General features: G+C 37.8%; 1 protein-coding gene across 2 annotated transcripts in view; it reads right to left on the bottom strand.

Moving 5' to 3' along the window:
• The window catches only part of AIG1 (androgen induced 1), a 237631-nt gene that overhangs the window by 172599 nt on the left and 37538 nt on the right, over nucleotides 1-27494 (bottom strand). The window contains exons 5-7 of one of the 2 annotated variants that reach the window (XM_055311010.1): nucleotides 25361-25393; nucleotides 21365-21404; nucleotides 12172-12327 (exon numbers count right to left, since the gene is read on the bottom strand). In XM_055311010.1, the coding sequence (XP_055166985.1) occupies nucleotides 12172-12327; nucleotides 21365-21404; nucleotides 25361-25393 (229 nt within the window). The remainder of the gene's footprint in view (nucleotides 1-12171; nucleotides 12328-21364; nucleotides 21405-25360; nucleotides 25394-27494) is intronic. The other variant, XM_055311011.1, reaches the window with a different exon arrangement.

Here is a 27494-nt window from a genome sequence, read left to right as displayed (position 1 = left end):
CCATGCTCAGCACGGAGTCGGCTTGGGATTGTTTCTCTGCCTCCCCCTCGGCCTCTCTCCCTGCTCCCACACACACTCCCTCTCTCAAATAAATAAATCTTTAAACAAACAACAACTATATATATATATGTGTGTGTGTGTGTGTGTGTGTGTGTGTGTGTATGTGTGTGTGTGTGTATATGTGTCTACACACACACACACATAATATATGAATGAAAGAATGCTTGTCAATTAAGAGCCAGGAGGTTATGCTAAACTAATTACTTTGAGGATCAGCACTTCAGGAAGTTGCCAAGATTGGGGAGAAAATCTACTTCCTGTGGATGATTCTTTTTCCCTAGAGCTTGTTTGCTTGCTTTTTTCCTTCCTTACTATCCTTTTTGCTTGACACTCTTCAAGCATAGAGCGAGCTTCAAACTTTACCAACCAGGTCCAATATGGTAGGCATTATTCTCCGGGTAGGACCCAGCAAAGTAAGAACCCACCCATGTGGCCTATTGTGGCAACAGCCTGTGCACCCTTAATCAATGTGCCAATCCTGGTGCTGAGATCACAGCCTCAGAGATTAGTAAGCTTCCCATTGCCTACTGCCTCTTGTTTTTATAAGATCCTCTTTGAGAGTAAGTGAAGTTATGTGAGAGCATTTAACATAGTGACTGGCGCATAGCACTCAGTAAATTTGCCTGAGGTCTATTGAAGCTCTCTCCCCTTTTTTCTGGCTTTCCTGATTTTGCAAGACAAAATCCAGAAGAAAGTTCTTCTGTGTATCTTGCAATGTAATAGAGAAGACACTTATCCAAATAGGCAAGATTATTTACAGGCAGCCTCTGCTGAACAAGGCTGAGGCCCAGGAGACTAGGTCACTTTGATGAACTGATCTCATTTAGACCACCTCAAATCCTTGGTGGAAATAGGTGGAGGTATAAATTATAAATTAAAAAAGACAGATTTGACTGAAAAGTCTCTCTTGATAAAGCAGAACAAAATGGCTTTCAGGAATTCTTAGTAAAATATTCGCTGGGTAGGCAAAGTTCATTTGTTAAAATACTCATACGGAATGTACTGGATCATTTCTTGCCAAAAATATTCTTTTGCAATCATGTAGCCACTAACTGTGCCTTCTTACAAGTCCAGAGATGAGTTGCAGATGACATTGGACACATTTAGAAACCATTTAAAAAAATGTAGCTAATTCTACTGATAAAACCTGATTTTCACATATTAAAAACAAGCACATTGGGTAAATGTGGGAGCTTAAATCTGTACTCAATGGTTGAAACAGAAAGATAAGGCAGGAAGATGTTCTTTTTTTGCGGAAATTTGTACTTTGCAAACTGGCCTGTAAAACCATACAAAACCATTGGCTCTATGGTGTGAAATGATGTATCAAATGGAAACAGTAATAAGCACAAATAAACAGCTTTTGTTAAACAGCCTCAAGGAAAATGATAAACAGTGGCTTTTGATCCAGATTCTGCATAACTCCATTTCTTATTTTGATGCATTCTCCTAAATTAGAAATTGTGGTCAGCTCAGAACTTACGTATGTAGCTAAATATATCTATCAGGGGAATGATGTAAAGCAAAGTTAGGTCTGGTTTGTGAAAAAGTTTAGAGTACCTGCTCACAACAAGCACTCCACTGGCTGCTCTCTGGGTTCAAGTTCTGGCTGCACCATGGACCTCAGACATGCAACCTGTAAAATGGGAACCCTATCTGTAAAATTGTAAAGTAGAAGTATCTTTGGTAAAGTGAGAATGATGGAAATTCCTACAATTTGGGGCTATGAGGGTTGAATACACAATTAAAGTATAGCCCTTAGCACAGGATCTATGCCTTGTCTCCCCATCGAACATGCAGAAGAAGTTAGTGTTCATTACTAGATTTTTCAGCCTTGAGTTGTTTGTCAGTTTTGGCTCTATGGGAAGGGAGATGGTGAGAAGTCTGAGAAAGCGCAAATGGAACTGCCTTTCCACCACCAACAGAAAGCAAAATGCCCCTGGGTGTGTGGCATCTTCTTTAAAACCCTAAGGTAATTGCAGCAAGGAGGCTCAGGTAGTATTTCTGAATATTCAGACAAAAATGTTACTATATCAATGAATCTAGGGGCTGTTTCTCTTTGTTGACTCAATGCTAATTTTGACAGCATCCCCTGGGCATGTGCATGCTTATATTTTCTGGGCATGGAGATGCTGAGGCTTCTTCCTGTTTACTTAGTCATGTTTATATGAAGGCAGTCGTTCTCATTTTGTAGTAGATTTTTAATGTGAGGAAGAGAAGAGGCCCTCCTTAAGGTTAAGTGGTGAGGATCCAAATGAACACAGAAAACTCATCTCCAACGTGGGCACATCACCACTTATGCTCAGAATTTTCTTATTTCACATCCCTCCCTAGTCTCCCCTTGGCAAACAATGAACAAAGTTGGTAGAGCATTCAGAGAAGAATAAGCTGATTGGGATGGAAGCGCTCCTTCTGGTTCCTTCTCGGACATGCTCCCTTCATTTTCTTCCCATTCACCAAATCTTAGCAGCACAGCCCAACACCCAGTGAATGTTTGGTTCTTTGTGTCAATGGAGCACAGACATAACCTACAGGATAAAGGGACATTCTGGAGGGGGAAACATCTTGGCAGGTGCTCTTCAGAGGACCTTAGGAGATAGTGAATGGAGCTATGAGGTGACCTGTGAGCTGTGAGTCCACACATGCTCTTCCCTCACTGTCTCCCAGCTCCTTGTCTTCCCACCTGTCCCCCCAAATACATCCCCCAAAGTCAGAATGACACCTCAACTTCTGTTCCTGAGAGAGCTATAAAAAGGCATGATGAATGAGAAGTCCTATCCAGGACCTCCTCTTTGTGGTAAGATAAGCAAATCATTAGCATGGTCATCCCACAGGCACAACTAAAAGTTAATAACCTTTGTGTAGGTGGAAAGTTCACTGGCTCCTTCCTCGGGGGAAAATGTTCCTTTTGCTTTCAACTGATGTGATAACAGCTAAAACAGGTAAGAGTTACCTCAAAATGCCTACAAAGACTGTAGTTTCAGAGCACCCACACAACAAATCATTATTTATTTTTCTACAAAGAAGGAGATGGGGCTGGGGTAGAGGGATGAGGGGGAAAGGTAAGAGAGAGAGAGAGGAGGAGGAGGAAGAAGGAGACACAGAGAAGGAAGAAGAAAAATAGTTTGTTCCTTTCCTCTTTCCCTTTTTAACCAACAGCTAATATTGTGTCTTGTTTAGGGTTCCCCTAATAAGGGTCTACAAAGATCCTGATTTAGGGGTCTTATTTTTGAGAGCAAGAATCCTATGTCTATTTCATAATATGCATCACATTATTAATGTTACTGAAGATCGATTCTACCTTTTCTCAATCACATACTTCAAATATCTATCATACTTATGGATATAAATATGGAAAAAAGATATCTTCATTTCCTGAGACACTTTTGTAGCCCTTCTGCTCCGAAAGAGTGGGAACTCTGTGAAATTGTGGAGGCCGAGAAAATTAAGGCCATTCCACCTCAAGTTTAGCATTAGCACAAGTACAGTCATCTTAGGCTCCTGTGAATAAGAGCTGCACTTTACAGGAAAAACTGCAGAATGTCCTTGACAGGGAATCCCATGTCAGAAAGATAATAGAGCTCAGAATGCCCTCAGCAGGGAATCCCATATCGGAAAGACAACAGAGCTCAGAATGCCCTCAGCAGAGAATCCCATATCAGATCTTAAGAAACTCCCCCACCCCTCCCATATTGGAATGGAAAAAATTCCTCCACCCCTTCTGAAAATCCCCTAGACCAGCCCATAAAAAAACCTAGCTGTAACCCACTTCGGGGTCCAGGCCCCTGCTCTGCTGTGTGGAATATACTTGGACCCAAGCTCAAGCTTGCTAATAAACCCTCATGGCCTTGCATCGGTGTCGGCTCCTTGGTGGTTTCTTGGATTCGCAATCTTGGGCACAACAAAATGACACAGCACATGATCATTCTCTACAATTTCTAGGGAACTATTCAAGGAAGATTTTACTCATCGAACCTAGTTGTCTGCATATCTGAGTTACTGATCTGCAGCAGAGCCAGCTCTCACAAACTTCCTATGGAGTTTCAGAAACTCAACAGGAACCATTTAGTCAATTATATAACATATGGGACTTCCTTTGAGAAGAGCTTCTTTGATTATCGGATTTTGATAGCTGTTTATAAAAATACTAATGAGAATGTACCAAAAAAAAAATGGTGCTGGCAGAGAATGAATGGAAACAATATGCCTTTCTTAGCTAAGATAGAAAATGTCCATAATTAGTCTCAACAGTTTTACTGTATCCATTTTTCATAAAAACATAGATAAACAACAAATTACTTAAAATTCTATTAGTTTTTACTTAGTTTATATTTAATAGTTATCCTCAATATTTGTTACTTATCATATTTCTTAAAACCTGATTTTGTTTGGGCAACAATGTGCCCAACCAATAGGAATAAATAATTAGTTTAAGCCCTCATGTTAAGCTAATTCCCTTCTCCCACTTGCCTTCCCAGTTTTCCATGCAGCTGATTCTAGCCACATGACCCTTCTAACCAACAAAACCTATTGGGAAGTCTGCAGACAGGGCTTATAGGAAACATTCATTAGCCTGATGAAGAGACAAACACATGGGGAGAGCTCCCTAAAGAGCTTCTTCCTCTTCCTGCCTTGAACACGGCTGCAAGGGAGTTGATGTTTGGGGCTTTACCAACCCTCTTGAGGCCTTAGGTAGCAAGTCCAAGGACAAAAAGCCAACATCCTAGAGATAGAAAAGTGGACAATAAAAATGCCTAAGTCTCAAATGATAATACTGAGCAATACCATCCTTAAACTACCTGTTTACACACTTCTTGTTTTGTGAGATATTAAATATCTTTATTGCTTAGGCCACAGTTGGATGGATAGTCACTCAATAAATACTAAATTATTTAGGCATGCTCCTGCTGCTTGGATTACAGCAGTAAATCAAACATACAACCTCCCTGGCCTCACAGGGCATGTACCAAGTCAGAGGAGACATATGCTACAGAAATAAAAGAATAAACATAATATGCCAAGCCATGGTAATCGTTATGGAGAATATAAAGCAAGGTAAGGAGATTGAGAATAAAATGGAAAGCTAATTTATATTGATAATTCATGGAAGCTTTACTGAGAGGTAATCTTTTGAACAGAGACTTGAATGAATTAAAAGAGTGAACCAGGTGGATAGCTACGGGTGTTTTGTTACTTGCATCTGAAAGCATCATTAACTTAGACATCCAGTAAGTTTGTAGTCATTCGTCAAAACAGAGCTCTGACATAATCACTTCTGGGAAGTCTTCCAGGACCTCCCACTCACTAAAATCAATCCCTTCCTCTTCTAGAATACTTCTTCATCTTCACCCCATGCTCTGTTATCTACACCATGCCTTCTTTTACTCTACTTGTTGATCTAGCTTATAATGTCATCTTCTCTAGGCATTATGACTCTGGAGGGAAAAGATCAATTCTTAGTCACTGCTATCTTGGCTCTTAGCACTTGGTATCTGCTGACCTAGTGAGCTCCATGTACCCAGAAATAGTTATTTTTTTTAAAGATTTTATTTGGGGATCACTTGGTGGCTCAGCGGTTTAGCACCTGCCTTCGGCCCAGGGCGTGATCCTGGAGTCTCCAGATCGAGTCCCACATTGGGCTCCCTGCATGGAGCCTGCTTCTCCCTCTGCCTGTGTCTCTGCCTTTCTCTCTCTCTCTCTCTCTCTGTGTGTGTGTGTGTGTCTCTCATGGATAAGTAAATAAAATCTTTTATGGATAAGTAAATAAAATTTTATTATTTTTTTAAGATTTTATTTACTTATTCATGAGAGACACAGAGAAAGAGAGAGAGAGAGAGAGAGAGAGAAAGAGAGAAAGAGAGAGGCAGAGACACAGGCAGAGGGAGAAGCAGGCTCCATGCAGGGAGCCCGATGTGGGACTCAATCCCAGGACCCTGGGATCACACCCTGAGCCAAAGGCAAACACTCAACCTCAGAGCCACCCAGGCGTCCCACCCACAAATAGTTATTGACTTGACTGGAGCTTCTGCTCTTTGGATGTTTGGATATAAATGTGTAGTTTCCACTGTAGTGTGATTAAAAGTGGGCACCTACAGAAAATGTTGTTAAAGTGTGATTATTTTTTGTGTTGAAGAAATCCATCTTACAAGCATTGAGAAAGCTGACCGCACTGAATCTCCATGAATGTGTACAAATTTACAAATTACATAGGTCACTTAGGCAGAAAATCTTTGGTTTCCATTTGGGAGACAAAAATATATATGATGGTTGAGAAGCAACCTGGTTCCCTATCAGGTACATCTGTCTAATCACACACTGTCCTTGGTCTTTGGAAAAGGCTATCCAAAAACTGATGTAACCACTCACTTAGGTTAAGTAATTACAGTCTCCTGAGTATTTCTCCTGGTAGGGGAGGAAAAAGTTCATTTTGTTTACTGATCTTGAATGAATGCTCATCTGTGAATCTTTCTTTCCTCTCAGGCTACTCAATGCACACTCACTTCAGTGCAGGAACAAAGCATTATGATTGATTCAACTCAAAATGAACTGGGTTTTACCATAAAATATAACCTAGCAGATATTATATTTTTAACTTCAAAAGTAAAGAGAAAGGGAAAGGGCATGTGAAGAAACTTAAAACATCAATGAAGGCTTTAAAAAAAGAGTTTGGTTTTAGGTACTTGTGTGAAAATTTAATAAAGAGAGGATCAGCAGATATTAAGGTATTTTTATATTAAATCCAGAGTTTGTAGAATAAAGTAAATAATATGCTTTTAAAAAATGTTCCCTCAATATCAAAACAGAAGGAAAGGCATTTGCTTCATATACTCTCAAACAGAGTAATAGTCCCTTCTTTAATGTGTTACATTAACAGATATTAATATTAGTAATTAATATTACTTAATGTTTGCTTTCCATTTAAACCAATCTCTTACTTAAAACTCAGAAAGGAAAATAATGTTTTTTAGATTGTAGGGTTATGATGATCCAAATGTGTATGCTTCACAACATTTTTCTGAAGAACGGCTTAGAGTCAGATACTATGTCAATAAATGAAGACTTACTCATCAGTTTTTGAAAATAGGTGCTAAAGACTTTAACTTTGCATTTGAGATTCCAAATCACACTTCCATATTGCCAAAGGAAGCAGGTATCATACAGTCCCCATACAGTCCCATTTCAAGGAATCTAGATCAGGTTGGTACATATAAAATCTTCACAAAGTCTTCATAAGAACTTATAACACCAGAGACAGTTACTGAACAAATAACTATGAGATTAAACTCAGATAAAGAAGTTCAAATTCAGGATGCCTGGGTGGCTCAGAGGTTGAGCTTCTGCCTTCAGCTCAGGGTGTGATCCTGGAGTCCCAAGATCGAATCCCTCATCGGGCTTCCTGCATGAAGCCTGCTTCTTTTTCTGCCTCTGTCTCTGCCTCTCTCTCTCTCTCTGTCTCTCATGAATAAATAAATTAAATCTATATTTTTAAAAAAAAGCCCAAATTCCAGAAGTACTTAGCTTAGCACCTGCTGGTTTGCCTGTGATACCCTGGATGCCCATCCCTGGTTGGAACAATCCAGATCTCCAGGTCCTTCTCGGGCCCACTCCCCCTCTCTACAGAGAGGGACATCCCCAACTTCACTCATCAGTCAAGGTTAATTTAGCAACAGCTCAGCTTCTGGTCTAGAGTAACCCAAGTAACACTAGGGACAAAGATGTATGGGGGAGGTAGCGAGGTTTGATGACATGTCTCATGCAAGCTGAGAAGGTGCAAATGAATGGGACATATATACTTAAATTAATGGGAAAGTATGAGCGTTCTTTGTCACTTAAGGGGCTGCTTTGGATAGCAGTTGGAGACACATTTTAAATTTCTGAGAGAACCAATTTCATACTCATTGTTCTCATTTTTTTTTTTTTGCTACTCTTCTTTATCTTTTTTGTTTGTTTGGTTGGTTGGTTGAAAGTCTTAGCTGATTCTCTTAATTAGAAGGGTATCTGCTAACAAAAAAGTCAACAAATTCACAGGAGACAAAAGACATTCTTGGTTTGATTGCTCCTAATAAACTTCAGTGCTTCCAGACCACATAATGTCATAGAGTTATTTGTAATGCTTCTTTAAAAGGGTGACAGGGTTCAGAAATAAACTGCACATGGTAAGAAGAACCTCCCATGGGTTATCCCTGCAAAATGAGTTGCAAGGCTTTGGGAGTGGTGGTGGTTTCCGGCCATTAGCATTACTAATCAAGGCCAGCCTTGCATTTATGGGAATCTACACAAACCAGGATGATACATGCTATGTTCACTCAAGCAACCCTGCCTGATTTCTTCAAGGTTATGCTCAAACAAAACTTTACTCCAATTATCTTTGATTGTAATGCTTCATTATTTTTATATGTCCTAGGGATAGAGTCCATGAAGTAGATGCATTAGGTCCATGAGTCACAAAAATCATATTTCGTGCTTCATGCCTACATAAAGCAATTACTGTCAACTCTCAATTAACCTCGTTATCAGAGGAAGCATTAGTGGAGACAATACAAATCCTGGATAACCTACCCATGTCTTTCTTGCTGCCACAGTTGCAGCTGAGGTGAGAAAGAGAGAAAGAGAGAGAGATAATGGGAGCGCCAGGCAAAGCGTGAGGCTAAGAGGTCTCTTCTGGAAAATTTGAGCAGAGGTGCCACTCTGCCCTTTTATCATGTCCCTTGCCTTTCTGCCCTGCACCAGGAAGCAAAAATAACATTACTTTCCTTGCAAACTTCTGGCTGACAAACAAAAGGTAAGGAGCAAAGGAAGCCAGGAGAAAGTGTGTGGGGGTGGTGGTGGAGTACCCTGCAATGCTGGCAATCCCTGGCAGCCCGGAGGCCTCTGGGGACCACAGGCAGTTCTACACAGGGGCTGTGCACCTTGATCCTTATCCTTAGGAAGATTGAGCTATTCCCAAGGCTCTCAAGGCACAGGGCAAGTACTCAGGTCTTTTGTTCTTTTGGATTTTGATTGTGTCACCCAACATGGTCAAAGGTGTTTAATTACAAATGTCATAATTAATCATTTGCACATATGATAAGCATTCTTACACTAGAGGTGCCTACAGGTATAAGGACATGCCCATCAAATCAGGTGCTAGGCATTGATGCTCTTCCTATCCTTCAGATGAAATGAACCCACTGAGCCGGGCACTGTTATCCCAGGCTGGGAGCCACAGGAGCACTGAAGATGCCACCTCTTCAAGTGATTCCTAGTGGCACTGCTCCAGGAAGGGTTTGCATTTTAACAAGGAAGCAAAACCGCAGTGATAAAACCACACTGAAATTCCAGATCCTAGTGAGGAACTGGTGGTATGGGAGAGACATAGGAGGGGTGGGGGAAAAACTCTGAAGTCACAGCATAGACAAGAGCACACTGGAAAGGAAAACTAGGAAATTACCTTGGGGAAAGAAAGATGAAAAATCATAAAATTATGTTTTAATGAAAAAACAGTTTGAGTTAAAATGATTATAAAGAGACAAATTCATGTCCTTTGTAAATATGACTTGGCTACAAAATGAATGGGGTCTGGCTGGAAAGAAGTCATTTATCAGTTTTTTGCCTCCGAATGAATTTCTGTGTATTAGCTTGAGAAATCAGGAAAATAGATGCAAAAAATCAAAAGACAGAGTTAGAAGCAGTGGAGGGGCACCTGGGTGGCTCAGTGGTTGAGCATCTGTCTTTGGCTCAGAGCATGATCCCAGGGTTCTGGAATCGAGTCTCACATCGGGCTCCCCACAGGGAGTCTGGTTCTCTCTCTGCCTATGTCTCTGCCTCTCTCTGTGTGTCTCTCATGAATAAATAAATAAAATCTTAAAAAAAAAGGAAATAGTGGAAAACACAAGATTTCAGGAGAATACTGGCCAGAATTCTTCCTAATACCAAAGAAAAAGAGACAGAGAAAAATAATAATAATAATAATAATAATGGAAGATTATGAAAAATATAAATATTGACTATAAAATATCAGTGGGTAAGCCAAAAATAAAAGTCAAAGAAATAAGTGAAAGTGCTCATCTGATTGACTGATTCATTATTCTTTAAATTCTCTGGATGCTCATCAGCTAGGGCAGGTACATATATACCCAATGAAATGTGATGTTATGACTTCTGGGTTAAAAACGAGGGGTGAAATTAAAGGTGTAATTACTTCTCATCCCCTTTTCAAAACACAGAGATAACAACAATAGTGAAACAGAGAAAAGTATCAAATGTAATCAAACAAGCAAGCAAACAAAAAGTCCCCCATCCTTTTTACACATCATGAAGCATACATGGACCCAATTCAGGAAGGACAGTGAAAACTGACAAATATCTCAAGTCTCAAGCAGGTGCAAAAAGTTTCTGGCCAAAGTAATGTCAAAAACGTCTAACGGGCATATGCCATGTGCTTTTGATGAGAGTGGCAAGAGGCACAATTTAAGCCCTAGAGACACAGTTTTGACACTGTGTAACAGAGGGAGAGGCAGAGCTAAGAAAAAATGTGTTAATATTGTATTCCTATTTACTTTTGTATTGTGTTACTGTATCCCTTCTTGCCAAAGAAGATTTCCAGAGGCAATGACATGCCTATAGAAATTCCAAGGGGATAAACCAGTAAAAACAAACAATACACAGACTTGGATTTTCTAGATAATTCTTTCATACACAGAGTATAAATCTTTATACTTTATGCCAGTGGAAATTTTCCCTTAGATGATTATTCTGATAGAAAGTATCTGAATTTTATATGTCAAGTCCAAAGAAGGAAATACTACATAATACGGAAAGCATCTAACTCTGTTAGGTTAAGCAACTGAATTTGAGAGATTTGCTAGATGGTTTCAATCTAAGCACTCATTTAGGTTTTCAAAGGAAAAAGACAAGGGAGTGAGCAGAGGAGTGTGACCAGATTATAAGAATTTCCTTGCTTTGCTCTCAAGAGTGAAGGACTACTTCATCTAAGAAAATACAATTCAGCACATAGAAAAAGCAATTCAGTGATAGTCTGGGTGTTCACTAATTGGTCTTAGAACAAGTGTCTTCTGTAAGCTACAGATTTGGCAAATAATAAGAGCCACTGGAAGGATTTAAAAAAACAACTTTCCAACTCTGTCTACCATGAAACTTTCATTTTGTACATATGCTAGACCAGATCACCTGGGCTTCGTTTTTCCTGTACGTCGGTTGACAAAGGAAAGGTCTGAATTTGAATTAGGTAACACACTCTTCCTTGTCTTCACAGTTTGAGATTTACAGTTCTCTCTCTTTTCCTGGCTATGCACAAGTTAAAATCTATAGGATCTCATGGCTCCCTGGCCCTTTAAATGAACACAGTGTATGTATGGACAATGGATGATTAATGGGCTCATGAGGGAAGTCAAGAAATGGACTTTTTCTAACTATTTTCTAACTGAAAATAATGAAAATCAATGAAGCCAGAGCAGACCCAAGCATTAAGCAGCATTTACTTAAGTGATATTAGGCAATGGTACAGTTGGGTGAGCAAAGCAGTATAAGCTAATACTGACCTCCTCTCCCAAGCTCAAAAAATTCAAGATTGGTCATAGACCCAAGGACCATACATTTCAAGTTTGGATTGCCAAAGGAATGGTTATGGGTTAAACTGTGTCTCCTTAAAATTCATATGTTGAAGTCCTAACCCCCCAATATGTAGGAATGTGACTGTAATTGGAGGTAGGGCCTTTAGAGAAGCAATGAAGGTTAAATGAGGTCATGGAGGGGCCCTGATCTGATATGACTGATGTCTTGATAGGAAGAGGAGATAAGGTCATGGACACATGTGTGAGGAGGGTATGTGAGGACACAGGAGGAGGAGGCCATTTATGAGCCCAGTAGAGAGGCCTCAGAAGAAATCAACCTTGTGGATGCCCTGCTCTTAAGATTTCTAGTCTTCAGAACTGTGAGGAAAAAAAAAAATGTTGGTTGTTGAAGCCTCCAAGTCTGCAGTGCTTTGTGATGGTAACCCTAGCAAACTAATTCAGAAATCTGCTATATAATCAGCCCTTCTTTTTCTTTTACAAGCCTGAAAGGAGACCCAAGTTTTCTTTTGTGGTTAGATGCATTCTACGTCATACTCACAACCCCAACAGGAAAGGCCAGTACAGCTAACATCCAGTCCCGGAGTGAGATGAGCTTCTTGAGCTGCCTTTCTTGTTCTTGGTTCCCACTTCCTCTAGTCAGGAGACTGGAAAGATCAGTCAGCACACAAATGCCGAAAAAGACAGCCTGGATGACCTGGAGGGAGACAAGAGCTGGTGTTATGAAGACCAAAGACCTAAAGAGGCCCAAGCTGTAGGACAGCCAACCAGCAACAACTCTGTAACAGGATACATGATAAAAGAAGACTGGAAGCATACTTAAAGAGCTGGCCTACAAATGTAAAAGACCTTACAACGACTTTCTTTACAAAAGGCTATCATAGATGAGAAAATTCATCCTAAAAACACTGCTTCCCTTTTGGCTCATTTCAGTTCAAATGTGAAATAAGCACACACATACATGTCTAAAGAGGCCCAACAGAAAGTAGTATCAAATATCATAAGGATATGTCCATTATTTTGAAAACATCTTATCTGCGATCTAGTTATATTGACCAGTGGGGTTTAGTGAACATCTAAGAAGCGCAAAGAAAAGAATCAGGGTAGCCTGAATATTAAATAAGACACTTTTGTCTGAATGTGAAGAAAACTTCCTATGCTTTAATCGCCTAGATTTAGAAATTTTCTCACCAAAGGAAGTGTTTCTCACCAAAGGAAGTCCTTGAGCCATAGAGAAATGAACTGAATGCAATAATTAGAGCTGTACAGAGTGATTTTCTGTTGTCAAACCTAAATAAGACCTCCTTCTCAGGTTTTCTGTTTCTATGAAATAAAATCTTCCCAAAGTAATATAAACAGAGATACCTGCACCATATTCCCCAAAATGCTTTCAGTTGTACATTCCCAAATCAATTACAAATTAAATTACTTACTTCAGCTACATGTAACTTGGACTATCACAGTGGGGAGGACACTAAAACACTGTAATTCCGTAATATGTGAAATTCCCAAAGTGGGTGGAAAAGTATTGATGATCCAGAGCTGTGAGTAGAGGCAGAAAGCATACTGTCACATGGCTTGTCACATGATATTTCAAATTATGGAAAGGGCAGAAAATAGAGTCCCTGGGCTCAAAACGACGTCCATTTAGCACCAAGAATAGATTCAGGGTAATTTTTCTGACTTCTATCTGAAATAATTTACTGATGGTATATTTGTAAAAGATACAATTTTACTCATTACCTCTTTAGAAAACAAAAAGTTTTATGCAAAATTCCATGTTGGCAGTGGAAAGAATCTGTGATTGAATGGATGAGTTCCTCACTGCGGCACAGAACAAAGGGAAGAAGGACCCTCAAAATTCCCTGGTTCCATCCTTTAGCATAACATGACACACTCAGATTGTTCATCATTCTGTTCAAATTCTTATCTAAGCCATTTTGAAAATTCTGAATAAAGGAGATTCTATTGCTGGCCTTAGTCAAATAAACAAAAATCCTGCAATATTTTACAATCACTGGGCTCTTCCAAGCCTACCAAATACCGCCATTATTAGCCAATCTTAGCTAGAGTATAATGTTATATTCCTTCTCATAACTTAGCCTGTCTTTTAGCTTCAGTGACTTAAAGTTTATTGTTATTCTTTCTATAACCAGAAAAACCAGAATGGGAGACGGTGAATCTGCCATAACTGAGTATGGCTCAACTGAAGAGTTGGCAAGAATCATGTTGTGATGACCAGAAATAATTTCAATGACTCAGGGAATAATTTCACAGTTAGGAAAACTTTCCATACCATATCTTATCACTTTAGATGTTTGACCTTTATGTTAAACATAAAGAAATTGGAGTGGCCAGGCTGGGGAATAATAATCTCCATGCCAATTTGGCTAGTGAGCATATTAAAAGATGTCATACCTGATCAATTACCAGGGAAATGCAAATGTAGACCACAATGAGATAGCATTTTTCACTCATATAATTATTTGTAATTTAATTCTAATAATACCACTGGTTATAAGTATGTTCTGCATACTTATAATATGGGAATGCAAATTTGGATGACCCCTTTGAAGAATAGTTGGCAATATCTAGTGATATAAAGATGCATAGACTCTATTATCTAATGACTTCATTACAGAGGGTATTTCCTTACTGAAACTCTCATACATGTGTTCTTGTCACATGCATACAAAAGTTAATTTCTGCATTCATTCCTTCAAAAAAGTCAGCCTATATGTCTCAATTATTGACTGGATAAATAAACAGTGCTATATTCATTGAGTGGAATTCTAAGTACATATAAATTTTTAATTCTTACAACAAAACATTAAACAAAAAAAGGGGGGGAGTTACAGTTTGATAGTATTAAAATAAATTTCAAAAAAATTAATAGCACTCAGTTCAGGTACCTCTACCAGGAGTATAAGACTTGGGGTACCTTGGTGGCTTAGTTGGTTAAGCATCAGACTTTGGCTCAGGTCATGATCCCAAGATCTTGGGATCAAGCCCTACTTTGGGCTCCCTGTTCAGCAGGGAGCCTGCTTCTCTCTCTTCCCTCCACCCCTCCCCCTGCTTGTGCACACAAACTCTCTTTCTCTCTCATATTTTCTCTAAATAAAGAAAATATTTAAAAATAAAAAAAGGAGAATAAGACTAGAGGAAGACACAAGGGCCTCAACTGTATTAATAATACTTTATTTCTTAAAATGATTATGTATATAGAAGCTTGTATTATTTTCTATGTACTTCATTATTATTAAATATTTCCAAATAACTTAAAAGTAAAAGGTAAAAAACAGTGGTTTTCATACTTTGGGGATGTAGTTGGCTAGTCTCTTTCACTTGCTTTCCTTCTTAACTCAGTTTTCTCTATTTTATAGATGGGCTAGTAATAGCAGGATTTAGTGAGCTCCAAATTAAGTGAATTATAAAATTTCATGATCAAGTATCTACTCCCAGAGTTGCCTTCCCACCATAAACAACTAGACATTTGAACTAAATATATAAATCAGGTTTTTCATATATTGAACTTTTTCCTCTGCAATAAGTCAAAGAAATCTTTTTTTAATTAAATGCCTCACCTGATGAAGTCAGGCCCACCTTAAATAATTCTCTTTTTGCCACATAAATTAATATAATTACAGAATTGGTTGTATTCACAGGATCTTCCAAAACCCCATGGAAGGAGATTATACAATGGTGAATATTGCTGAAAGCCATTTTATTATTCTACCTACCACAAACTGTGGGTTAAACAATTTTCAGAGCTCACTCAGAATGAAGAGTTCTTCAAATTCTGACCAGAGAGGCCTTATTGACTACAAGCATTCAGTAGTCTGAGACCTAAGAAGTTTATTACCTAAATAGTGATGCTAAAGTAGCCTTGAAATAAAAGCTACTTTATATCCATCCCCAAAATTCTTAAGAGCAAGGATCAAAATATACATATATATCAAATTAATCTACAAGTAAGCTAAATACTTGCAAAAACATAATTCTACAATTTCTAAAGAAATATACCAAAATCCAGACATTCAACAATATCCAACATTATAAAATTCAACATATAATAAATTACTAGACTTTCCAAAAAGGTAAAAAAAAAAAATTCTTAACCAAAAGGAAACCAATGAAATAAAAACAGACATTGAAATGACAGAAGTATTGGAATTAGGAGATAGGAACATAAATCACTAAATTAAATAAGTTCAAGAAGTTAAATGAAAATAATGAATGGGGAGAAAAAGACATTTAAAAGAACCAAATGGAACATCGAAAAATTAAAGATGCTTCCTGAAACTTAAAAGTCACTGAGTGAAATAATAGTGCATTAGATGTTGCAGAAGAAATATTTTAAAAATTGAACATATAGAAATATAAATTATCCAAAATGGATCAGAAAGAAAGAGATTCTAAAAATCAGCTGAATTTCAGTGAACTGTGAGAAAATGTCAAGCAGTCTAATCTGTGTATATTGAAGCTCTAACAAAGCAGGAAAGGGGGCATGTAGAAAAAGTATTAGAAGAAATAACGGTGGAAGTTATTCCAAAACTTCATGACATTTTCATGTAAACTATAAACCTACAGATCTAAGAAACTAAACAAATGGAGTATACTCAAAGTCACATCAAGGCATAGCACGATCAAATGCTGAAAATCTGTGATAAAGAAGAACTCTTAAAAGCCACTGGAGGAGGGGCTCCTGGGTGGCTCAGTTGGTTCAGGGTCTGACTCTTGATTTCAGTTCAGGTCATGATATCAAGGTTGTGGGGTCAGGCTTCACATTCGGCAGGGAGTATGCTTGATGATTCTCTCCCTTTCCCCACTCATGCATGCACACATTCTCTCTCTCCCTCTTTTCTTTAAAAAAGCTTCTGGAGGAAAAAGACATATCACATACACAAAAATAAAGAAGAAATTTCACAGACTTTTCATATAAAACAACACAAGCCAGAAAACAATGGAATAATACCTTTCCAATAAGGGGGAAAATTTCTCAAAGGTGGAAGACTTTTTCAGACTAACAGAAGCTGAAAGAATTCACTGTCAATAGATTTTTCACTACAGGATATGTCAAAGGAAAGGAAAATATGATACCAGATAATAACTTTCAGTCTATAGCAAGCAATGATAATTGCTAAAAATTAGTAAATATGTGGATAAAATATAAAAGATCTACCTTTTGTTTTTTAAAGATAATTGATGCAAAAATATGAGAAAATATTGTAAGGATTTAAACATATTTGGAAATAAAATTATGACAACAGCACAAAGAAAGAAATGGAAGGCACAGGTTGTTGAGTTTTTAATTTTATATAAAGTAGCATAAGGTTATTTGGCAGCAGATAGTGATAAGTTAAAGATGTATACTGTAAACCCTAGAGGAACCACTGAGAAAATAAAATGATCTTCAGCATTAGTTGTATGTGCTACATAACAAATTACCACAAATTTAGCAGCTTAAAACACCATGAATTTATTTTTCACAGTTCTGTAGATCAGAAGTCCAAGTGGGTTAGTCTGGTTTCTTTTTTTTTTTTTTATTTTTTTTTTAAATTTATTTATGATAGTCACAGAGAGAGAGAGAGAGGCAGAGGCACAGGCAGAGGGAGAAGCAGGCTCCATGCACCGGGAGCCCGACGTGGGATTCGATCCCGGGTCTCCAGGATCGCGCCCTGGGCCAAAGGCAGGCGCCAAACCGCTGCGCCACCCAGGGATCCCTAGTCTGGTTTCTATGCCATCAAAATCAAGATATTGGTCAAGCAGGGTTCTTACCTGGAAGCTCAAGGAAAGGAGCTTCCTAGCTCATTCTGGCGGTTAGTAGAATTCAGTCCCTTTTGAGTATAAGACTGAGGTTCATACTTCTTTATTATGTGTGGGCCAGTCATTCTCAGCTACTTGGATCTGCTCTCTACCCCTTGTAACTGCTCCCACCCCTCAATCCTCAAATCCAGCAACAGAATATCAGATTCCTCTGGTGCTTCAGATCCCTCAGACTTTTTCTTCTGCCATCAGTCTGAAAAAGCTTTCTACCTGTAAGGACTCATGTGATAAGATCAAGCCTACAAGGGTAATGTCCTAATGTGAACTGTGCTATGTATCATAATACAATCAGAGAAATTATATTTCATTAATTGACAGGTTCTTAGGGTTAAAGTAGGGCATCATTGGGGGCCAATTTAGAAATTTTGTCTATCTCAGCTAAAAAGCCAATACTGGAAATAAAATGGAATACTAACAGTACATTAGGGTAATGCAAAAGAAGTCAGAAATTGGGAAAAAGAACAAAGACTAGACAAGACAGAAAAAAAAAACAGTAAGATCTCAGACCTTAACCCAATAATGCCTCTAATTACATTAAATACAGATGGTTTAAACTCTCCCAGTTAATATCATAGATTGACAGACTGCATTTAAAACACAAACAAAAAGCACTTTAAGTAAATAGATATGGATTTGTTAAAAGTAAATGGATGTAAATACCAATTGTAAGAAAGCTGGAATAGCCATACTAATATCAAAAAGTAGGTTTCAAGATAAAGGATGTTACCAAAAATAAAAAGAAACATTTCATAATGACAAAAGGTAATTCATTAAGAAAACATGATGATCTTAAAAAGTAAAAACTAATTTAATATGGGACTAAATTATTCAATAAATGATAATAATTTAATAATAAATAATTCATTGATTCTTGGGAAACAGGTGCTCTTATGAAGATTTGAAAGGAAAGGAAAGGAGAAACCTTAAAAATGCAAAAAAAATAACTAAGAAGAGAAGCAGAATCTCATATTCTAGAAGAGAAAAAGAAAAGTAATTCGGCAAATACAAATGTAACAGTTCTAAATAACAGTTTGCCAAACTCGTAAGATTAATGGCATTATGATGTCTTTTTTTCAGATTTTATTTATTCATGAGAGACACAGACAGAAAGGCAAAGACATAGGCAAAGGGAGATATAGCACTTAATCCCAGAACCCTGGATCCCAAAGGCAGATGCTCAACCACCAGGTGCCCCAGTATTATGAAGTCTTATACCCTTCTACAGTTGATCCATCTTCTTATCCAGTGGTGTCATCTAACATAGCAGTCCCTTCACTATTACTTGGTACCTACCCTGTCACTGTCTGTAGACCTCTCCACTGGCTGTCCCCAGCTTGTGACCACAGTACGGCCCCCATCTCACCTGAACTGCTATAGAAGACTCCTCCAATCAGTGTGTGGAGGTCAGGGAAAGGAGGTACCACAAAATGAATTTCTCCTCATTTCCAAACATCAGGAGACAGAGCGAAAATTGTTGGGTTTTGTTAGTTGTTTTGTTTTGTTTTGTTTTAATTCACATTGGCTGATTTTCAAAAGATAATCTCTAAAAATTTTAGAACAGTCCACCATTCTCTACAGAGAAGTACAGACTGACTTTTGGTTATATTGTTCATTTAAGCAGTCAGCCAATACTGTTTAGCTAACACTTTAGATTCTGCTACTTTATTAGAATTTGATTTGAGCTAACATCCAACAAATCATGTTAGAAACATTTTACTCTATTGCCTAATATGTAGCATGTTGTCCACTGCAACTTAAAATTCATTAAATTAACTTAAGAATGTGAAAGTCATATGGAGATGCACAAGTGAATCTTAAGTAGGATTACCTTGAAGCATTATTTAGTTCCAGCCATTCTGCAGAGCTGGCATTTCCAAACCATCAACTCAGCATGACACATACATACACCATCTGGCTTTGAGTTCTTAGCAGGTTGGCTGCTCTTATTATTTTGTATCATATGTAGAAATGAAGTGGTCAAATGTACCATATCTCTCCAAGAAATATAAATGGGAATTTATCAAAATGAAAAAAAATCCCAGAATATTTTGAACTCACTCTAATATTTGTTCCTCTAGAATGTTCTCTACTGTTGAGTAATTCCTTCTGCATTTTCTCTCCACCCCCTCAACTCTGTCAAGAAATAATATTTACTGAGTCATTTTAGGTTTAGGATTCAATTCCACAAGTATGGAAATGTACCCAAATTTCATTCATACTCTTATCTTTTCTTACCCATGAGTGGTTTTCATTAAATTAATATTATTTTCCTTTTTTCTCTAGAATGCACTAAACTATTAAATTCTGTTTCTAGCATAGGGCAAATTTGTTAGACTTCTACCATTTATTCCCAAAAATATATGATATGGTTTATCCAGAATAGGTTTTATTTTATTTCATTAGATCATCTTCAATGTCCCCAATCATATGTAATTACACCAAAGCTTTAGTCTGTATATTGGGGTATGTCATTACTATAATTAGTTGCTAATTTACATTTCCGTCTAACAGACTAATCTCAAGCAAGAACAAAGAATGCACCAAAGTAGGAAACACAGCATTTTAAGTAAGAAATACAAATCATTGTTTATATGAATTTTTAAAGACCACAGTATGGCTATCTTGACCATTGGGAGTAAGACCTCCAATGACTTATATGTATCATGTACCATTTATTTATTATACTGGATTTTGTAAGATTATCATAAGAATTCCATAATATTCGAACATTTTGCTAATTTTAAAGTTGACTGAGACATGGTAGAAGAAACAAGAAGACAGAACTCTAAGGGGTAGCAATGGATACTGGAGTAATGTGGATCACGGGCTGAAAGAAAACTGGAAAGAACAGATGGAAAGAAGGCAGTAAGATTTATAGGTGTCATAAACAAGGTCCTGGAGGAGGCCCTTGTATGAGGATAAGAGCATTAATTAAAAGGAGATTTAGATAAAGAATAAAGCAATTCATGGCAATATCTGTGTTCAATGAAGAGTGAATTTGACTGAAGGAGTGAACATGTGGAAAGGATATAAGGGCCATAAAAATAGCAGTACTATAAAACACAATCTTCAAGGGATTCCCCCTGTATTCCACAAGTATCATACTTTTTAAAAGCACATAATTCCTTCCCCTTGTTACTAAGATCAAGAGCGAATGCCAGAAGTATTTCAGCGCCATGAGACAGTGACTCAGTATGAAGTCAAATGAGTGAATTCTGCAAGGATCTCCTTTGCATTTGTTTCCAGTGCCTTCCTTGCCTAAGACATCTGAGTATCTGTAGCAATTCTCCGACAGCCCTGGAAGTCCGTCAACTACAGGGAGACCATAGACAGTTACATTTTTGGATGCTCCTTTGTAGAGAAATCAATGCATTTACAACTACCACAGGCTCTCTCTGCCTCTCTTATCCACTGAGACCCTCCCCAACAGATGCACTGGCTGGTGAATTTTCCCCTAAGGCACTGAACAAGCCAACATGGTTCTCTCACTAGAGACTGTAACTGTTTTGCTAAATCTGCCATTTAAGTGATGTGCTGTAAGCCCAAGGTTTTTCAAGAAATCTTCACCGCAAACATTTTTGAGGAGATGGACTCACTGTATCATCAAGCCAGTGGTTTTCAGAATGTGATTTAGAATCCTTGCCCATGTACACAGACATTTACCTCATGCTGCTCTATCTCATTACTGAAAATCGATGAAGTAAGCCATAAGTCACCACTGGCAAGCAGTCCATTCAGACAGACAGAAAGAAAAATAAGCTTTTCAGTTAGAAATAACGCGCTTCAATAAGCAGCTTTTGGAAAGAAAAGCCTGTCAACAAAATTGATTACAATATCCCGTAATTGCTTTCAATATATAAGGAGCAAGGAGAACAGTCATCTAAAGAAGGCATTTGGATATGCTCCACAAAGGAATGGGTGCAATCATACCATGTTCCAGCAACAATACTTTAATGTTCTATTAAAAGTATAGCAGGGACCTTTCCAGGGACTCCACTCACATCTGCAAATAAAGGCAGAAATTTCCCCTCAGGTGTTCTCACTGCGCTTCACTGATACCATGAGCTACTGAAAACTTGTGTTGGCTTAAAGATTTTTTAAACTATTAGTATTAACATGAATCCCTTTTGAACACTGGATTAAACACACCATTGATTTATTTAACAAATATTTATTGATCGCTATGTATGAAGTCAAATGAGTGAATTCTGCAAGGATCTCCTTTGCATTTGTTTCCAGTGCCTTCCTTGCCTAAGACATCTGAGTATCTGTAGCAATTCTTCGACAGCCCTGGAAATCCGTCAGCTACAGGGAGACCATAGCACTTAGTGAACTAGTAATGTAGAAACAGACTATGAAATGATTGTGCGTTGAGCTACAATTTCGAATGTGCTTAGAAGTGTCTAACCTCTAATTTGGTGGACTCCACATCTGTTAAACACATTATATCTAGATTTAAGCATAATAATAGTGATAACCAATTATTAAAAAAATGTTGTGTCTTAACCCTGTCCTGGAGTACATTTCATTTTCTAATATTGTAAAATGTTATCCCACTATCTTCTTACTCATTTCAGCAGATGATTTAAGTGCCAACCTAATCATTAAAGAGCTAGATAAATCTGAAGACTACATTTAAAAAGGACCTTGATCTGAATTAAGAGAAAATCAGATATTGATTAGATGATATAAAATCAGATAATCATATATAACCTGTGCAAAATCTATATATAATGACATATATATTAAAAACATATACATATATACACATGAAATTGTGTTAATAAAACCTATTAGGAAGACAAGGCCCCTGTTCTTAGAAGTTTCTATTTTCAATATTTAATAATCTATTGATTTTGCTCTAACATTGAGTCTACAAAAAGGCTACGTTTCTACAATTGTGATTAACTACTCGGCAGGGAACTAACTGAATGGTTAACACAGTTATGAAGACACTTTACTGTTTCTAGATACTGATTTCTGCCTTCAGAAACAGATCTTCCAGACAAAAGTTTCTGGATGGCTTTGAGAGATCTCACTCCCTATCAGCCAGTATTTGCTCATATTGGACATTGTTTTACCATATTCACTAGTTTAATATATCCTTTTCAAGTTTACTGTTACAGAGCCTAAAGAGTAGAAGATGAATCATTCATTTCTATTGTCCACTAGTTCATGTAAGACTCCACAATATTTACCTCAAGATTGGTAATATTAATTAAATCCCAGAGCCCTTACAGTTTAAGAAAGTATGAAACTAGTGCTCAAAGAGTCCTCCCACCATCCAACTTAAGTAACAATGAAAATGTCAGAGATGGGATCCCTGGGTGGCGCAGTGGTTTGGCGCCTGTCTTTGGCCCGGGGCGCGATCCTGGAGACCCGGGATCGAATCCCACGTCGGGCTCCCGGTGCATGGAGCCTGCTTCTCCCTCTGCCTGTGTTTCTGCCTCTCTCACTCTCTCTCTGTGACTGTCATAAATAAATAAAAATTAAAAAAAAAAAAAAGAAAATGTCAGAGATGTCTGGGTGGCTCAGCAGTTGAGGGTCTGCTTTCAGCTCAGGGTGTGATCATGGAGTCCCGGGATCAAGTCCCACATCAGGCTCCCTGCATGGAGCCTGCTTCTCCCTCTGCCTGTGTCTCTGCCTCTCTCTCTCTCTCTCTCTCTCTCTCTCTCTCTCTCTCTGTGTGTGTGTGTCTCTCATGAATAAATAAATAAAATCTTAAAAAAAATGAAAATGTCAGACAAAATTGAAGGTCCCTAAGACATTTTATAATTTCATTAATGACACAGAAAAGTCTGATAGTACCAAGTATGGGAGATGATATGGAACAAATTAGTGGGAGTATAGCTTGGTTTAATCACTTTCAAAAACAATGGTATTACCTAGTGAAACTGAGGATTCATTTACCTATGAATGGTTTTATGTATGTCTCCTGGAACCTAGAGTACAAAACTTGGAATGAGATCGGAGATTATAGCTTTCATCCTTCAGTCTACTGTTAAAAAAAATGGTACCATTATTTATTACAGTAAACAAAGAAATACATACAATTCTCACTTAGGTAACAATGTAAATATAGACATTATTTTTTAAATGAAGTTATTACCTTTAAGTTTCTCTTAAGAAACAAGCTTTTCTTATAAGTTTAAAAGTAATCTAATGATTGTAAGTTTGAATCATACCTAAAGTGCAATATGATTTTCTAGTTCTTTAAGGACTTGGTGACATTGAGAACACTGGAACTGTAAGTTTATGTTAGGTTTCAGAATTGAAGTCATTATTTTTTTTAAAAAGGCAGAAGTTTAATATAAAGAACATCTGAGCTATCATAGGAGAGTAACTGCAAGATGTAACGAGAACTTTAAAAGCTTCTCTGTGGCTCACAGAGACCATCTAAGGAAAGAAGTACTTAGAAAAGGTCCTCCTCCCCAAGGATGGGTTTTAGAAACCTCACATTAGAAGGTATGCTTGAAGCCTCTTAGATGGTGGTAAAGTTCTCTGGGTTGCCTGAGCAAGATCTGTTCCATAGTCAGTGGGCAAGGAGGAAGTAGCCTTTCCAGGTGCAGATAAGCCTTAGCTCATGTGCAGGAGCACACAAGGAGCTGCACAACCACGGCAGTCAGGAGACCAAGGGCATGGGGTGCCCTCCTTGGGAAGCCCACAGGAAGATCACCAAGAGTCTGCATGACCCTGCCTGTGGCTGGGGAGAAGCAATATTAGACATCCTTTTATCCATGTGGCTGATCAGTGGGGCAGACAGAACCAGTAAGCAAAACTCCATCCTCCTGCAATGTCCTTTCAGCACCCCTCATTTACCATCACTGTGAAATAGAAATGCTTAAAAAGCCCAGTCCATTATGGAAGAGTAGATATTACAGGGTGAATCTGGAGCTGAGAAATAATACATACTTATTTAATTCACCATGACTTCATTGATATTTAATAGCACTGAGGGCACTGTTTCATTTGTTCTAATGAAACGTGGAAGAATAAGGGACAGACATTTGCTTTGAATTATTCAGCATGGCAACATGAGTCCTACCTCCTGACTTTGGGCCATTTAATTATTTTATGTCATCTTCTATAGAGAGAAAATCAGGGAAACCAGTGGAGATACTACCTTAACATTTTAAATATGGTAGAGCATTCAAAGTAGCCTATTTTGCTACTAATTTGTGATACTTGTGTGATACTTGTGATTTTGGTTGAAGTGAACAGCCAAAATGAAATTTTACAAAGATGCTGAAATTTAACCAATCATTATCATGACCTTTCTCTTCACTTCAGAATTGTAATGACAAAAAAAAAAAATAGAAAACAAATGTGCACCAACGCAACCATCGATAAATAAATAGAAGTATTAAAAGAATAATGCACAGAAGTGGAAACTAATTTACTTCGAGTTACCTGTATCAACATAAGTGAATCATTCAAGCACAATGTTGAAAAACAAAAGTAAGCTGGAGAAGACAGAAAAGCTATATAATTTAAATAAAGACCTAAAATAACTGAATAAAAATCCACAGTATTAGCCCAGGTAAAACTACAAGGAGAAGACAGAAGACAGTGATAAATGATGGTACCCAGAGCTGAGTTAGACCTCCATCTCCCCTTCCCAGTACACAGCTCAGGTCACCTTTTATCTTGTTTTTTTGTTTTTTGTTGTTTTTTATTTTTTTACCACCTGATTCAAGTATAATGACATCATCAATAGCATTGCTGTTTTATAAATATCTAACTTTCTTGTAGGCCAATGAGGGGAGGGTTTGGCTTTAATTCAATATTGCAACCCTTAAGATTGGCACATGTGGGGTGTAGTATTAATACCTATTTGCCAAATACAGAATTAATAATAGTGGCAAAGACAGTCTAATGAGGTGGCAAGGAGCCTGACCCTGAACTTGCGGGAGCTTGGCATGAAAGTGCTGAGGGCCCTGTAAGGAAGGGGCTTGGCAGAGCTATATATTTCCACTGGCCTGCATTGCCGAGTTATCTGTTTGCAGTTGTGCTTGGCACCCTTGTTAGAGTGTGGATCCAAATGGGACCTAATGGGTTTGAGGGTTCAGAAGGCAAGCCCAGCAAGGCACTGGGGCAGTGAGGGTATCAGGAGATGAGTATGAAAGGTCAATAATAGGGTTTAAACTGGTTAGAGAAAAACAAGAAGTCAAGGGAGAAAATGGGAGTCTTGTGCTGAGTGGGTGCAGTCACATGTCTGATGGGAGTGAACAAACTGAGAGCTGGGATATTGTGGTCAGAGAAGGAGTTAGAGGTACAGGTGTTCTAGGTGACAACAAGATCCAAGGGTGGATGACATAAAAATCAGCAGAACTGAGGATGAAATGTATTGTGAGGAGTGAATTTCATGTACTATTTATGTTATTGTAAATTGGGGGCAAGAAAAACAAGTTAAAAGAAACTGGAGTCAATATACAAAGAAATATTGATCCTAAAAATATCAGAGATATTTTAGAAATCCATGAATGAAGTATATTGATATAAAATACATTTATAAAACAATGAATAGTAACTTAGTGACTTGCAACAATAGAAATATAAACAATAGAAGCATTTTTCCTTTCAATTATATTAAAGTAATGCATCTTCTTTTGACCTTAATCACATTTCTGTTCTCATAAACAAAGTGTGTGTTTAAATGATAATAGAGGGAAATGTCAGTAGCCAAAACTATGTGGACAGAACATAAGAAATTGATGAGTATATATCAATTTGATATATCAGATTGGTTTATACCCCACAAAGGGATAAAGCTAGTCTCAGCACTTTTGTTATGGATGAAATAAAGCAGGAAAATCCAAAGTCCTCTGGAGAAGTTCCAGCAGGTATTAATAAAAATATACATTTCTTCTAAAAACAATCTTCATCCAGAAACTTCTAAGAGAAGCTAATTCAATACTACACACCAAGAAGTCAAATAAAATTAAAAAGTATAAATTCAGGAAGAAATAACACATAGTGCTCTAAGAACTCAGAACACAGAAAATACATATTTTATGTTGCTTCATAAGGTACACTGATTTTGAAAACAAGTGATAATCTCCTCACTAGAATAACAAAAATAATAGCTCTTTGTTAGACACTGGAAAGTATAAATTTGTGCTAAATTTTAAGGTTGGCTAGGAAAAACAACTTTATGGAAAACTATCTTGTTCCAGGCATAGTACATTTAGTAAAAACAAAGCTGTTTATAAATTTCTAAGTAATTCTAAGATTTTTCTGAGAATATTTTTTATTGGACTTAGAACATTAAGAATAATATTACTTGAAATGATTACCACGAGGTTTTACCAGCAGAAAATCAAATGCTTACGTATGGTTCATGAGAGTTAACACTTGTACAGTGAAGGTTTCTACCACTTGACAGTGATAAAGTCTTGGTTGCTAACCACAGTGAAATTGGTCCTAACAAGTGGTTTTCACAGCTTCTCCAAATAGCTAACAATGACTGTTTATGGGAATTTTGCCTGTGGGTAAGGAAGGAAGGAAGAGAGAGGTGTGGAAGGAGAGGGAGAAAGGAAGGGGGAAGAATAAGGCACATCTTTGGGAGAAAAGCTTTAGGTAACATTTTCTTAGTCTGTTTGGGCTGGTATAGGAAATACCATACACCAGGTGGCTTGTAAACTACAAAAATTTATTTCCCACAGTTCTGGACGCTGGGGAGTCCAAGATCAAGGTACTGGCAAGAACCCCATTCCTGGGTGGTCATCTTTTCACTGGTACACCCCACCTCTCCCTGGAACCTTTCATGAAGGTGTTCATCTCACTCATGAGGGCTCCATCCTCTTGACTTAATCATCTACCACAGGCCTTGCCTGCTGATCCATCACCCTGGGAGTCAGGATTCATCAACACATGAATTGGCAGGTGGCAGGTGGGAGGTGGGCGGTGGTGGAAGGACAGGACACAAACATTCAGTCTGTAGCAAATATAAAGTTGTAAATTGATCAGACACTCTGAAAAATCTATATACCTCATTCTTAATATAATATGAGATGTTCAATTTAGTCAATAAATCTT

This window comes from Nyctereutes procyonoides, unplaced genomic scaffold (assembly GCF_905146905.1).
Source record: "Nyctereutes procyonoides isolate TBG_1078 unplaced genomic scaffold, NYPRO_anot_genome, whole genome shotgun sequence".
Taxonomy (NCBI): domain Eukaryota; kingdom Metazoa; phylum Chordata; class Mammalia; order Carnivora; family Canidae; genus Nyctereutes; species Nyctereutes procyonoides.
This window is presented reverse-complemented; position numbering and strand designations above follow the sequence as displayed.